The 14,762-nt window shown below is 37.9% G+C and overlaps 2 protein-coding genes across 2 annotated transcripts in view; both read left to right on the top strand.

Annotated features, from left to right (window-relative positions):
* The window catches only part of LOC108579657, a 13,180-nt gene extending 7,168 nt beyond the window's left edge, over positions 1-6,012 (top strand). Inside the window, exons 2-3 of the mRNA XM_017943246.1 lie at positions 1,576-1,852; positions 5,881-6,012. Coding sequence (XP_017798735.1) covers positions 1,576-1,852; positions 5,881-6,012 — 409 coding nt within the window. The remainder of the gene's footprint in view (positions 1-1,575; positions 1,853-5,880) is intronic.
* Positions 6,013-13,015: 7,003 nt separating this feature from the next.
* LOC108579798 (high-affinity choline transporter 1) overlaps positions 13,016-14,762 on the top strand; it is a 23,484-nt gene continuing 21,737 nt past the window's right edge. Inside the window, exon 1 of the mRNA XM_017943412.1 lies at positions 13,016-13,304. Coding sequence (XP_017798901.1) covers positions 13,031-13,304 — 274 coding nt within the window. The 5' untranslated portion in view covers positions 13,016-13,030. The remainder of the gene's footprint in view (positions 13,305-14,762) is intronic.

The following is a 14,762-nucleotide window of genomic DNA, read 5'->3' as shown; positions in this document are numbered from 1 at the left end:
TAAGTATATTTTGTTGTAGTTTGTAATTTTTCTCGCACAAAGATATTTAATAGTTAATTAGTGTTGTTTGCTATGATTTGAGTTTTATGAACTGCAACGGTCTGGAACAAAAACACAGATGCATAACGATGGCTCTAGCCTAAATTGAAGTAAATGAAAACTATTAAAACTTGTCAATATTGTAGTACTTTATATAGGAACTATGACTTTTTGTTGGAATTTTCCGTTTTCATGCATAGAAAATGTTTTTGTATTCAGATAATTCTATGAATTTAGTTCACGTAAAATAGGTATAGTCGATGAAAGAAATATAGCGAGGTCATAAAACCGGCAAGGCGTCAGAGTTTACACATTCGAACCTATCGACAAGTGAATCGACAGAAACCTGAAGAGATAAGGATCCGAAACCTCAGTCAGGGCTGCATGAAGTACATATACTTTTTCCAATTATTTTCTTTTGTCAAATTAACGAATCCCGCGATATATAATTTACTCATTAACTCTAATTAACATTTAGAATTAGATTAATTTACTTAGATTTTTTTGAATTGTAATTACATTTCAACACGAAGTTCTTGAAGGAGAAGGTTCTGTTCATTAAACAGAGCTTCTTCTTTGCTATCAAAGGACGCCGCACTGATGCTGTCTCTCGTAGAAATCCCGATATGCTCTCCCATTATTCCCAAATATTTTTCCTCGTCACGGTGGGCTACGTTCAATGTGTTAAAATTCACGTCGCATACGCGGAGCACGTGGAGGTAATTAAGTGGAGAAGCCAGATCCTCGAGGTTGTGCAAAAGACGTGGAGGTCACGGCTCGTGACCTACTTTGTCCATCGACACTGCTTCTTTCTTGAAGAACATTTTGTTCTTCCCTCGTTCAACGTAGCAAACGTAGGCAGCCCTCGGACCGCAGAAATATTGCCTTAGAAAAATCGTGTCGAGCACTAATCGGACATCTTTTGAGAGCGTAACTGGACGTCGATTATTAAGAATCACGTGTGAACCTAACCGTTTTCAGGGATTCACTTCAAAGTTGTTGCAACGAAACAGATCTCTCAGATCTATCATAGAAATATGTACATGTTTGGTAAGGGAAAATCGAACGTTTCCATCGTTAAAGAATGTATAAGTCAAAATAAGAAGCATATGAGTTTACAAGAAATCACGATATTTCTAGAGAAATTTTATTATGTCCATGAAGAAATAATCTCTTTTCGTGTTTTTGATTTTTAATCATTTTTAGTGTTTTTTTTTTTTTTGCGCCTAGACACCTTATACGACTCACCCTGTATATAGAAATAGAAGCCTCGGCGAAGACTTGCGAGAAAGGTTGATGTTTCATCAGTTAGTCCGTCCCTCTGGCGGTGGAGTGTAGGAAGTACCGTCATAAAAGTATCACTTATCGAAATATTTGCATTAATAAATTAAAATTGATTTTCATTAATAAACTGATAATTTACGAAACTGTTTGATGGTAATTAATGTGAAATACCGTTATCGGCGAAATTTCCAATCTTGACTATCATTTTCAAACTAATTTCATTTAAATTTACGTTCTCTTTCTTACTTTCAGTGCTCAAGCCTTTCAAATGAAATTCATCTTTGCGCTGCATTGCATTTGCCTAATTGCCACTTTTGCCGATGCTGGTGTGCCATTGCCTCAACCGGGAGACCCTCAAAATAATCTCTCGAAAAATTGTCAGATACCAAAATGTCCGGAGACGAAAATTGTAGGAGGCGAAGAAGAAGTAGTTGCTTTGCCTTATCCCCTGGACTGTTTGCAGTATGTCGAATGTAGGGGATCCCAATCTCGCGTTTTGCCTTGTCCGCCCGATGAAGTTTTCGACAAGGTAAGATTACGAGTTTTGCTTTCATTTACTTGAGATAGACGTACTTGCAAAAGTCATTGCGATAATTTCACTTTTCGTCTTAGTTGCTATATTTATTAAAATTAAAAAGTACAGAGTACGTTGTTATCGAAATCTTTCAGTTGTTTCAGTTTTTAAGATACGTCTTTTTATATTTTTAACAAATTCAACGCTTTTTGTATTGTTAGTGCTAAAATACAAAATTTCCAATTCTAACATTTCTACAAACGTTTAACTTGGCAATAGCAATAATTACTGTAAGAAGCAGCAACCATAGTTCCCAGTAATAAGTTTATTACAATTAAAAAAGGAAATCACAAAACATAAGTTCGCGAGTTTAGTTGCCAAGTTAATAATTTAAAAACACTTACAATCACAAGTAATTCGCCACTAGTAGTGCATGTGTACATTTAGTGCAATACAGTTGATACGAATTTCCTTGAAATCCTTTCGTCACGCGAAAAAATCTACCCTCGTATCGATCGCACGTCTACATTTGGAAAAATTCCCCGTAAGAGGAGCGGCTAATTCATTCATCCTTGTTGATCTATCGCAGTGCAACATATCCGTTTTACTGACAAACGAGTAATATATAGGGTGTCCCAGCTTTCTCCCTCCGTATCTCGTATTATTTTCATAACTCTTTAACGAAGCTTCAAACGACCTACCTTTACATAACGTTTTTCTCCTACCTATTGCCATAGAACATACTGACAAAGTTTGATTGGAAAAAACTAGGACACCCGGTATACATTTTCACAAGAAAATAACCTATTTATATTAGAGCTTTGCGTGTACAGTGTTGTACACATTTCCTGGAATTGGCTACTATCTGTGATATAAAGTCATTTTTCAGCTGAATTCTTATATTTCAAAATTGCCATAATAAATTAGAACTGAATAACCCTTTTTCAGAATGTCATAATTTTAAATTATCGTTCTAAATAAATTCATTGCCAGCAGTTGTAGTGACCAGTAAACGGTACAGTGATTTATGCAATAACGTGTATTATGAGTAGAAAAAATTGTAAATCATATCCTGAAACGCACCAACCCTTCTGCGATCTACGAGGACATCACGTGTGGCACGGGGCACTCGAACTAAGAGCCACAAACTCGAACCACCCCTGATACCCGTGGAACCCGGTTCCACCGTATTCAGTTACGACGTTCCAAAGTGCACGTGCCTATTGTCGTTCGATGCTTCACCTGACACGTGGCAATTTTCATTTCCCTAATTCATATGACGTGGACTGCTTGACTTTTTGATGTGACACTTGACGGAGGATGTAACCTCGCTTGAACCCCTTTCGCCTAACAGCGCCGACTGTTTTCTCCTTTTTAATTAGGGTAGACGATTATACGCTTGTGAATGAATGTCGTAGAATAAAATGTTTATGATAGCTTCGGGAAGGTATGATAATCTTCTGACTAATAAATAGAGGCACAACTGTACGTGAAGTGTTGCAGAATTTTTGTCTTGCATTGGTACAGTTAGATATGAAACGGTGAATTTTATATTCAAAATATATGGAAAACTTGGAACAACGGAGTAAGTAATCCTAAATTCTTAATTCTTTCATCGTGACAATGTTTTCGTACATTGGGCAAATATTACGTTGTGATTGTTGAGAACGTCTGAATCAGGTAAAAGGGCGCCATTTTGCAGACGCGTGTAATTTATCGCTGTGTGTAAAATGGGTACAAATCTTTCTTAGTACTAATTCTCATGTCCAATAAAACGTAAAAGAATATATTCTGAAAAATGACAACAAACGTAGTTGTAGAAAAGGAATTTTTCTAACACTCTATACATTTATTTATTTTTGCGATTTGTTACAGACTACTTCTTCCTGTGGTTCTCGGTATCAAGTACATTGCATACCCTGCTATCAGGAAGCGCCATGCTCCACGACGTGACAAGTAGTAGAAGCTTGAATTATCTGCAGAGCTTATGATATTAGAAATGTGTATCTGTGGGATATATTATGAATACTAGCATTTGAGTATTTCTGACAGAAGTTGAATTTACTCTACTGTTTACTTCCTATCTCATTTCAAAACAGTAGCTCCATGTTAAAGGTAAAGTAATAAGTTCAAGTCTCATTTCCAATTCTTCTTATAAGTACAACGGGCCTTCGTATAACGCGACGAAAAAATTGCGACAGTACTCATATTTTTTTTTTTAAATGCGATATTTACCTCTTGTTTATTTTAAAAACATCGCGCAATAGAAATAAGGCTTCACATTCATAATTCATATGCAGTAGTGCCGTTCATCAGGACTTAAGGCGGGCAAGGGCACCCGCCGATGCCCGCGGGCAAAGTTGAGGGCGAAGTGGCGGGCTAGTGATATCACATATATTAAAGCGGAGTAGAGGAAAGACGCTTGTGGTAGAGGTATAGCCTCGTAAACCGTAGACATAATTCTTCTTCTTAAGACAGGGGATGGTTACTAAATACATGCATATTTACAGTTGGTTGCAGAAAGTATTCAAACCCATTTAAAACAGAATAACTTTCTTACAATTGGACCTAACGACTTGAGTTTTTTTGCAGAAGTTAGAAGGATTAGTTTACTAGATGACGTGGACAAGAATTTTTGAAAAAATTGCAATTTGTGGGAATCGCGAAGAAAATTGTAAAGGTCACCGTTTACAACTTTTTTATCTGAGCTTGTAATGAAAATGTAAAACATACGTTTTGTAGATCGATGTCAATTATACACATGCTAAAAATTTTATCGAAACGGTTAATGTTGCTATGAGCTACAAATGGTTAAACATTGTGAAAACCGCACTATTTCACGACTTTCGGCCTATAACTGTAATAAATCTGAAGATTCTTACATATTTCGGTGCCTGTCGTTTGTTTCTCCATCAACGAAGATTAACGAGAATCACTGTACATACATATGTACATGTACCGATGCCCGAGAAGGCGTGGGTCGTTGCCCGCCGATTTGTTTACGCCCGGGAAAGCCTAATACGCTGCCCGTACGGGCAATGACTGAACGGCACTGATATACAGGTCGAGACAGGGACGTGTGGTATAGACGGTGGAAGAGATATAGTGAGATTGTAAAATTAGTCAAGTGTCAAAATACACGTAAACCGAGCTGCAAAATAGTAATTGGAGGAAGATAAGGAGTTCGAACCTCGTTCAGGACTGTTCGACGTCAACTCGGAATTGGTTCCTCAAAAATATTTTTCCAAGTTAATTTTTACCAATACGGAAATTACCATTAAGCAGGATACTTATTACTGTATATCTTAAATGAAAGATTGCAAGCTGTTTAAGACTTCAATTCACGATCTCACTATGTCGATTCCACCAACTATACTTGCTTCAGCAGTACTTAAATATATTAGTATATCATGCAGAGCTGGAAAAAGTGCTCGTGAAAGGAATGCGGGTCTGATTGGGTCCTATCCCCATAAGCCCACCTTCTCTAACACAATCATAGAAATAGGGCACGTGTATTGTTACTATTGACCGACGCGATAACATCCACGAATCGAATCATTTAAAATTGCGCGACGTGAGATTTAGGCGCCGCGAGTAAAGTACCTTTTTTGCCCCTGTGTCGTTTCCAGATTTGCGTAATACTAAAATTCGAACGGTACAGAGAAGCTTAGAATGACTCATGCTAAATCGTCAAGCGTTCCACATTTAACTTTTTATCAACGAGTGTGACCTACTCGGTTAGGGTGCTGGTACGCCAGTCTTTTCGATGGGGCACAGGAAATGTTCGTAAGAGTTCTCGGAGCCTTCCCATCGCTGTGCTGGTTTTTACCCAGTAGAAATCTCACAGTACTCCAGCCCCGGGTTTCCCCAGTGGCCGCGGAGCTTATGAAGGTTTTTCACCGCGTAAAACGAAAAAAAAAAAAATGTACAAAAAAAGGAAGAGGCGGAGCGAGGGAAATACCTCATCTGTACTTGCGCCGTCCCACACGTCAACTTCTCAGTTCTGCACTGTACTTACACTTGCAACATGTGTTATGTGTCAGAAGACGTTTTGTGATAAAATCGAACACTCGAACATTGAGGATGGCTCGGGGATGGAGTCTGGGTATAAAAACGAAGGTACTGTTTCTAGATTCGAAAGAGTGGGTCAAGTGATATCGACCATACAGGAGTAGAAGTGGTAGAGCAAGGTTTGGTTCCTCGTTTCACTCAGCGAGCATCTTTGTCTAACATGAACAGCGAACTATATTTGCTTTTCCACATTGTGCCGTTCGCCGGTGCTGTTCTGTTGATCTATAGCAAACGTGGTAGCGACGCGATTCGTTGTCCAACCATTAATAGGTTTTCCTTTATTCAAGCTTTATCGTTCCTGACGTCAGCATTGCCAATGCCTCGGCGCATGAACTTGTACAAAGACATTCATTTTATTTAAGACGACGAACAAGCCACGCCAATTCCGCGAGATATGAAAGTCGTACGTCAATTAAGACACGTGTAGAGTGTGAGAAGTGATTTTTATGTACTAATTACATAGGTACCGTTTCAGTTGGAAATCATTTCTCTGTCGTTACCATACAATTGGCAATTTACTTCTGTATCTACGTTTTAATTGCTTATTAAAATTCTCGTCGAATTAGAGTAAAGGGGATAAGAAGTTCTCATTCACTTGCGGAGTTTTCTTTTTTTTTTTAAAGATTCAGTTGTTTCATTGTTGCGCATTGAAGTTTGCGATACGTTCTTGATAATGAAAAATTTCATAGACTTCAAGTTCCCTCCAATGTTACCTTTCATTTAAACGTGCACAGTCTTCACATTCCAATAGGAGAAACGATGTTTCGACTTAATTGTGTAAAAATATCTTTCACAGTATTCGTTTGGAATTAAAAAAGAAAAAAAAACAAAATACAAATACAGCTCACGAGAGTACAACGTAAAACTTTTAGTCATGAATAATCATTCTGTTACTGGCTTTATCGGGTGACAGATTTCTTGCTATACTGAAAATGAGGTAATACACTGATAAAATTTGATTTATGATACATAGTCCTGGTTATGGTATTTCAAGAAAGTGTTTACCAAAATTTCCTAGCCCAGAAGTTTCAAATACTATACGTAAAAGGGGCTACTTGATTATCTTCTCTAGCTATGGCAGTACGAGAACATTTTTATACGTAATTTAAATGGTTTAAAAGGGAGAACAGGATGGAAGAAATTTTTTCTTTGATGGAAGAAATAGAAAAAAAATTAAAGGAAGTTTCACATTTGATTTAATATTTCAGAGTTTAAGGTTATTTAAAAAAATTCATTACAAAAGAAATTTTCTTTCATCTTATGGTTCTTCACACTTTGAAACCATTGAAATTATGTATAAAAATTTTCTCGCACCACCATAACTACAGAAAATAATTAAGTGTCCTGTTTTATGTGACCCACCCTATATATTATCCTGTTTTTCAATATAAACCAAGAAGAAACTCGGTGACCTTGTTTACTATTATAACATGTTTATAGTTATTTTTCTTAACGTTTCTAGACCATTTATATCTAAACAAATGCGTACTACATTGTAGTTAAAAATAAATATATTTCGTGTATAAAGTTGTGTCAAGGTTAAATAGAAACTATAAATTTTATCAACATCCTTCGCAGAAATTTTTTTTTTTTTCTTTAAATAGCTCTATGTACATTGATTCAAAGCAATTGAATTCATTATCGTTAATTTGTTTATTGTTACACGTAACGGTTATGATCTGTTACGTGTGAAACATGCGTTTTACAGTATTTCGTTTGCAAGGTCATGAGCCTTCTTACCTTCATTGACGCGTTCCTTGAGTATTAGTGTCTTCCAGTTTACATCTACGTGTCCGCGCAGTCTCACCTGGAGAACCTGTACAACCCGCTGCGGATCTCTGACCTATAGAACTGATCAATGACACCTACACTACCTACGTTTGTATTCTGCGCAGATCAATAATTGTATCAATAAATACTTTCTCTCAATAGGAACTTTTAAAATATTTACCGTGAAAAAGGTTATTACTATCTAGGAACTAGCGTGGCTCCCTTATGTAATACATAATTACAGGTAAATTGTAGGTTTGCAATTTTTGCGCCTGACAAAGATTGCCCATGAATGCTTTACTCCGTAATTATTCAAACTTTAGAAAACTTATTTTTTCTTCACATTAAAATTGAACTTTATCTGACGTATTTCAATTGTTTATTACATATACACGAGTAGATACATACAATTCCATCGGAAATTATTCCTAGCACGTAGTATTGAAACTTTTTACACTTCCATCATGAACTTCGTACAATTACACGAACTTCAAATTTCGCTATGCTATAATAGCTCCAACTAATAAATCTCGATCTTTAAAAATATTCTATCGTACCGTACCACTGTCGTATCACCTGCAATATCCATTAAACTCTTTAACGAAGCCTCACGAGTAGAACTTAATTTACCTATTTTCATTGACCTGAACGAAGTGGAGGCACGATACGATGATGTTCGTACGCTCTGATGCTCATAGATTTCTGATTTTCTAATTCGCTCGACTCACCTTTAATCATATACTAAAGATACCTGTTCGGGGACCTTCGTCCAGCTGGATTCCCGTTGATACGTGTACGAGTCACGGTGAACTCGTGTCTATTGTGGTATTTTAAGCGCAGACTCACGGCTCTTTACTCAGTCCACGCCCCCGACTTCGATCAAGTCGGGGGTTCGATAGAAGTGAGGACATGGTGAGGGAAGCGGTGGTGGCCGGAAGAGAAGGAGAGCCGGTGAGAAGGTACGGGAGAGAGCAAGACGGAAGCAAAGCGAGAGGGTAGGACGCACCCCCGTGAGTCGGTATGACGTCACGGGGGTCGAATCAATATCACGGAACCATTCCTCCGCTGCCGGTCCTCGACTGCGAGAAAGATACCGCTGTTCAGTACGGGGTGGCCTCCACAACCGTTAACGACGCTGACAGCACGTCGTTTTGACGAGGACGACGACGGTGACGACGACGACGAGGACAACTGTCACGGGAATTGCACTCGTTGCTCGTCACCCTCGAATTACTTCCGGCATGTTTTTCTTCGCTTCGTCCTTGTTCACAAATCTTCCTTCTCGCGGTTCTTCGGTTCTCCATAATTGTTCATCTGTTTTTTCTTAAAACAAGTTCAAGATAATCGTGAATAATCTGCGTGCGAGAGTGTTTTGAGAAGAAGAGGAAGAAAAAGGAAAAGAAAGGAATCGTTAAACAGAACCCTGCGGACCGCTTTATTTATTATCTGTAACACTTGAAACAACGTGTACGAGTGCTAGAAAAATACTCAAGGATTGGAGACCATCGTTTTGGTGCACCTGTGAGTATATAGATTTCCTTTCTACCCGACGTTCGATAGCTTGTTTGAAGAATGAGGTTCTCATAGACCCCGCTGATGGCTTTGAACCTAGGTAGAATTGATTTATTTGCACACGCGACCAATTTGATTTTTCTTTTGTCCGCTGTTGTTCAGCTGATAACAGAAATACGTGTCACCGCTGTCTATCGCTGAAGATAGTCCAGATTTATTTATTTCGCTATACATGTGTCGAGTATATGTGTATTGTCCGTTTATGCAAACCTATTGCGGGCACTTATGGATACGGTAATTAGCTAAAGAAATTCATCTGTCTAAAAAGCTACGACAGGCTAATGTCTGATTCCATTTACGGTTACATAAGTCCTACTCGCTCTCTATATCTATATACAAGCGGTTCTAATATTTCCCCGGAGTGGTATAAGCATCGGTTCAAATTGTTCTCGAACATTGACAGAACCGATTATAACAAACCGTACGTATCGACTGTAAAACGATTGATTCACGTCAAAAGTGACTCGAAGCTATTGTTACAAATTAACGGTGGCAAGTGTGAATAACATTTACATGTAAATTTACAAAAAAAACAAAAATGAAGAACATCGAAGTGTATTTGAATTGCAAAATATCGACGACGATTGTGCGAAAGTAATTTTTCCCGCTGGAAATGAAATTTTGTTCGATCACTTAAAAATCAATCGGACGACTGATCAAACAGAAAACCCGTTTCGTTCTCTATCGCCATGTTTTTTTCTTCTAAGAAATTCGCGCACTTTTCTGGCAGGATGCACTTCGGTCTATTTCAGGTAAAGGACCATACGATCAGTACTGGTACCAGTGGAGAAGGAAGAACTCGGAGGAGGAAGCAAAAGCACCAGCAGGGAGCAGCAAACTTGGTGAGTTGGGTGAAAATCGATGGCCATCAGCGCCCATGGGCGGCCTCGCGTTTAGAACAAGAAATAGCCCCTCCCAGAAGACCTCGCTCCGGTGGGGCGACTGCTGCCCCCCAAATCCCAACCCTCCGTCGTCGTCGGCCGTCTGGAAGGACCGTCATCAGGACATGCCGCCGGTACCCGTGTGAGGCTGTCCCCCACTACTTCGTGATTGTACTCCGCGGGGGCTTCAGAGGTATCATTAATATATACTTACCAGTGTACTGTCCGTTCACGAGAAGATTGCAAGGCAAAAGAATGCGGGTCTGATTGGGTCGTACACCTTCTCCGACACAATCGCAGAATTAGGGCACGCGTATTGTCATTATTGGCCGAATGCGATAACATCGCGGGAAAGTTTCGGACGGTGCGGGTTAAATACACCCCGTTGCAACTGTACCGTCCCGCTTGCCATCTTTCTCGTGAACGCGCAGTACGCATGGTAATTTCTCTGTAACCACGCATGGTCCACTGCACAAGCTTCCCTCGTTTTTGTAGTTGTTAGAATCGAAGTTTATGACTTAAGTTGCTCTGTGTACATGTGGAAATAAATTGATAGGAGCTTTGCATTCAACCAAGTATAGCTCAATGTTGAGACTGTGAATGTACAAACGTTCGAATAATTAGTTAACATGATAATTTACCTGCAGATTGGAAAGTACGACGTTCTGTTTATACGTGAAATAATACAAAATGCAGTTTCGATTAACTAACGTGGATTCGCGTATCTTTGCTTCACACTAACCAGGAAAATTGTGGTTACATTGACGATAGGTCAAATTGTACTTGTTAGAGGTAGAGTATTTTTAAGGTTCGTAGAAAGTAATTAGCCTGGCGCTAACTTTGCTTTCGTACGATTTACGGCCAGGTACCTAAACTGCGCGTGGCCAGAGAGAGTGTTCGCGAGAAGAGACAATTTAGACGAGCAGCGATTGCTGGTGATTTGAAGTCACGTAGCTATCGGGTGTCATAGGGTTGATTGTTTTGTAGAAGGCATGAGAAAGTTTAGGGGTGGCAAGCAGTCCGACGTTGCTTTGCTTTACGAATGGGAACGTTGTTTCTAAACAGAGGATCTGGCCACGGAGTAAGGGAGGTTAGGGTGCCTTCTGGTAAGAGGAATGTGAGAAGCAGCATGGCACTTACCCCAGAACTTCCGAAACAAAGTGAACGAAATAGTAACTTGGTCATTCGTTTTATTTGAACATGCGTCAAATATTTCTAACATACAGAAGTGTAGGTAACAAATATCTGATATTAATTCGTTGTTATACCGACGACAAGTGCCAAGTACAAGTTTCATTCAAGTCCGATTTCAAAAAATTTCAATCGATCGTTATTTAAAGGGACGTGTTCAACGCGCTAATTAGATAGTATAAGTAACTTGGTTTTATTTACTAATCCCGTTGTATCTAATAGCAAGACCTTGAACCTTCGTGTTTTATTTATGTTATTGCGTCTTTTTTATGTAGCAAGGCCATGCGTTCCTTATAGAGGAGCTGTTAGTACATAGGGTAAAGCAAAACTAATGGGATTAGAGGGTGAACCCAGCCGAGCGATTTAAATGCCTCCTGGGTAGGAACATAAAATTCACACTTAACTGCACGCATTAGCTACGAGTGCATCGACCACCGCGTTAATTGAGTAGAAGAACAGAATGCAATTAACCCAAGGTGATTGAATTCAGGGTAAAACAGATTCCCTTCAGTTTTTAATCATGCATAACGTTTGCATGATGTGCAATAGTCAATTAAAATAATGTGAAATAAAAACTTACTGCTTTTACTACAGCGACGAAATATACAATTCATTGAATCCAAAGACTGACGATGCGGAATTAATGAGACCTTGACAAATTTATTCTTTCTATATTGATTGGAATAAGGTCCATCGAGGATACAAATCACACGGCTATGATTGATTAATATTATATATAGGATGGGTCACGTAAAAGAGGACACCTAATTATTTTCTCTAGCTATGGTTGTGTGCGAAAATTTTTATACTTTATTTCAAAGAGTGAACAAGATGGAAGAATAATTTGTTCCATGGAGGAAATGGCAAAAAATGAAAGGAAGTTTCACATTTGATATAAAATTTTACAGTCCAAGGTCATTTTGAGGTCACATTATTATGTAAGCTTACATGCATATAAAAAAATACATACATTTATATAAAAAAACATAGGTAACCTTGGGAAAAAAACAGAAAAAGATGGGATTTGTAGCAAAATTTTTCTTCCATTTTATTCACCCCTTGAAACCATTTAACCCTAGTGCGTTCTTCGTTTTGACTCTACACTTAAGACTTTTGGGTCAAAAAGGACCTAAGACCTTATGTGAAACAATTTTTGTTTCCAACGCGACATATGAACCTAGACAATAAACGTTTAGAATAATGTTAAGGAACGTAAACTTGATAACAGCAAAAATTACTAAAAAAAATAAGAAAGCGGTGGGTCAAAAAAGACCCGAAGACTGCTCTAGGGTTAAGTTATGTATACAAATTTTCTCGTACCACCATAACTAGAGAAGATGATTAAGTGGCCTACTCTGTATAATACACATTGCTTCATTATACAAACAATGAAATGTTTACTATTTCTGTTTGCTGAAATCAATTTTAAAAAGTGTTTCACTGTATTCTATACAGAATACAAGCTCCTGAGATACTAATGTCAGGTGTTTGTTATAATTGTCATTCTCTCATTATATTCTATTTTTCATTTGTTCTATTTACATCGAACATTTCGGCATGTTTACACCAATTTATCGTTCAACGGGGGTCTGTTTTCAATTTTGTAAATAGATATCCGAATCTCCCGAAATCGAATCGGCCGCCACACCTTTCGGACTTACGCCTCCGTCAGTTCGAGTTCACGCAAGTGGACCCGTACTCCCCGAAGATGATCAATTTCACCGGTCTCGTCTCAATTATTCTCTTCTACGTGCTGATCTTAGCCGTAGGAATATGGGCGGCGAGGAAGAAGGAGGCTGGCAATGATTCCGAGGAGGAAGTCATGCTAGCAGGTCGTTCGATCGGATTGTTCGTTGGAATTTTTACGATGACAGCGACCTGGGTCGGTGGTGGGTACATCAATGGCACCGCCGAAGCAATTTACACGAGAGGTCTTGTTTGGTGTCAGGCTCCATTCGGATACGCCCTCAGCCTCGTTTTTGGTAAGTTTCTTTCTGTAATAGGTACTTACAAGGGAACATATCGAAATGTCAGTCACCGATTTTGATGAAATTTAAGTATAATGTAGTTCCCCTACAAATATTTGATACGTATTTCTTTGTATCGGCAACCATCCATGTTAAAGAGGTGAAAACCACCCCAAAAGTTGAGGCTACGAAACCCATTTCGTCGAATTACTCGGAAACTACTTACAATTAGAGATAGAGTACTTAATTGTGTAAATTGATAAAATGACAAATTAGATGGTGTAAACTATTTTACAAAAAATTCATTTGTTTACATAATATATTGAAAAATAGCATATTTTTGATAATGTTTTCAACTAAATGTCAATACATTTTCTTGAATATTCGTTTATAAAATTAGTATATTTGAAATGATATAGCCCGTGCGATCTACCCGTATCTTGCAATGAGTCGCCGAGTTTTACAATAGCGAGTGTCGTGTGTGTAAATAGTCTGTAATGAGTCAGGCTGCTAGTACGGTGCCTTTTTTTTTGTCACAGGTTTGAATCCTGTTAGAAGAATTTTTCAACGATATTTAAACAAATTTTTTTACAGTTTTTTTTAAACACATACACTGTCTACTATCTGTGACTAAACTTTTAGTATTTAAATATTTGAAATAATTTACTTTTTTTAAACACGTAAAATATGTGATAGCTCTGAAAATAGCTCGTTTTCTTGCCAGACATTCATCGCTGCCTTTAAACAAATCCTGAACTGTGATGATGCGGTTACCTTAAAATGTTCGTAGTGTAAAAAACATTTATGTTTCAATCACTTCTTTTACGAGAACTACGCTATATTTAAATTTCAAGAAAATCAGTGATTGTCACTTCGATATGTTCCCTTGTTAGTTCTGTCTTTTATCCTACTACAGTATCCCTTGTGCTATAAAGAAAGTAAACTTTCAACGTAATATTAATTGTTGAAAAATGAATGTATTAGTAAGACCTCTCTATATGTTTTTTTTAAGTTTAGAATTTTTCGTCACTTTTACGAACGGTATACCTGTTGTAATTCTTGCTATTGGATCCTTTTACTAGGTTGGTGCACATGGAACGTCGTTTTTTGAAACGAAACTATTAAAATTGAAATATAACATTTCTTTTTTATTTAACGGTGACGTAGTATAAATTTCGAGAGAAAAAGGAGACGAAATACTTTTATCTTGTACTTTCGTAAATTTATTTGAAAATTAAAAGGGAATTAAAGTTTCGATACAATTTGAAAATAATAATTTCGCAAGTTAGACATACGTACACAACCTGGACACCTTTTCTTTATTAATATTTTCTCACATATGTAAATATTTACGTATGTTGCTCGAATTGATCAAAGTTATTCTACCGCATGTACCCTTCCACTGTTAGAAAATCTATGGCGCCTTGAGAACTTCGTAGGTTTTCACAATAAAGCATGTAAAAGCAATAGGAG

The sequence above is a fragment of the Habropoda laboriosa genome, unplaced genomic scaffold (genome assembly GCF_001263275.1).
Source record: "Habropoda laboriosa isolate 0110345459 unplaced genomic scaffold, ASM126327v1 scaffold39, whole genome shotgun sequence".
Taxonomy (NCBI): Eukaryota; Metazoa; Arthropoda; class Insecta; order Hymenoptera; family Apidae; genus Habropoda; species Habropoda laboriosa.
This window is presented reverse-complemented; position numbering and strand designations above follow the sequence as displayed.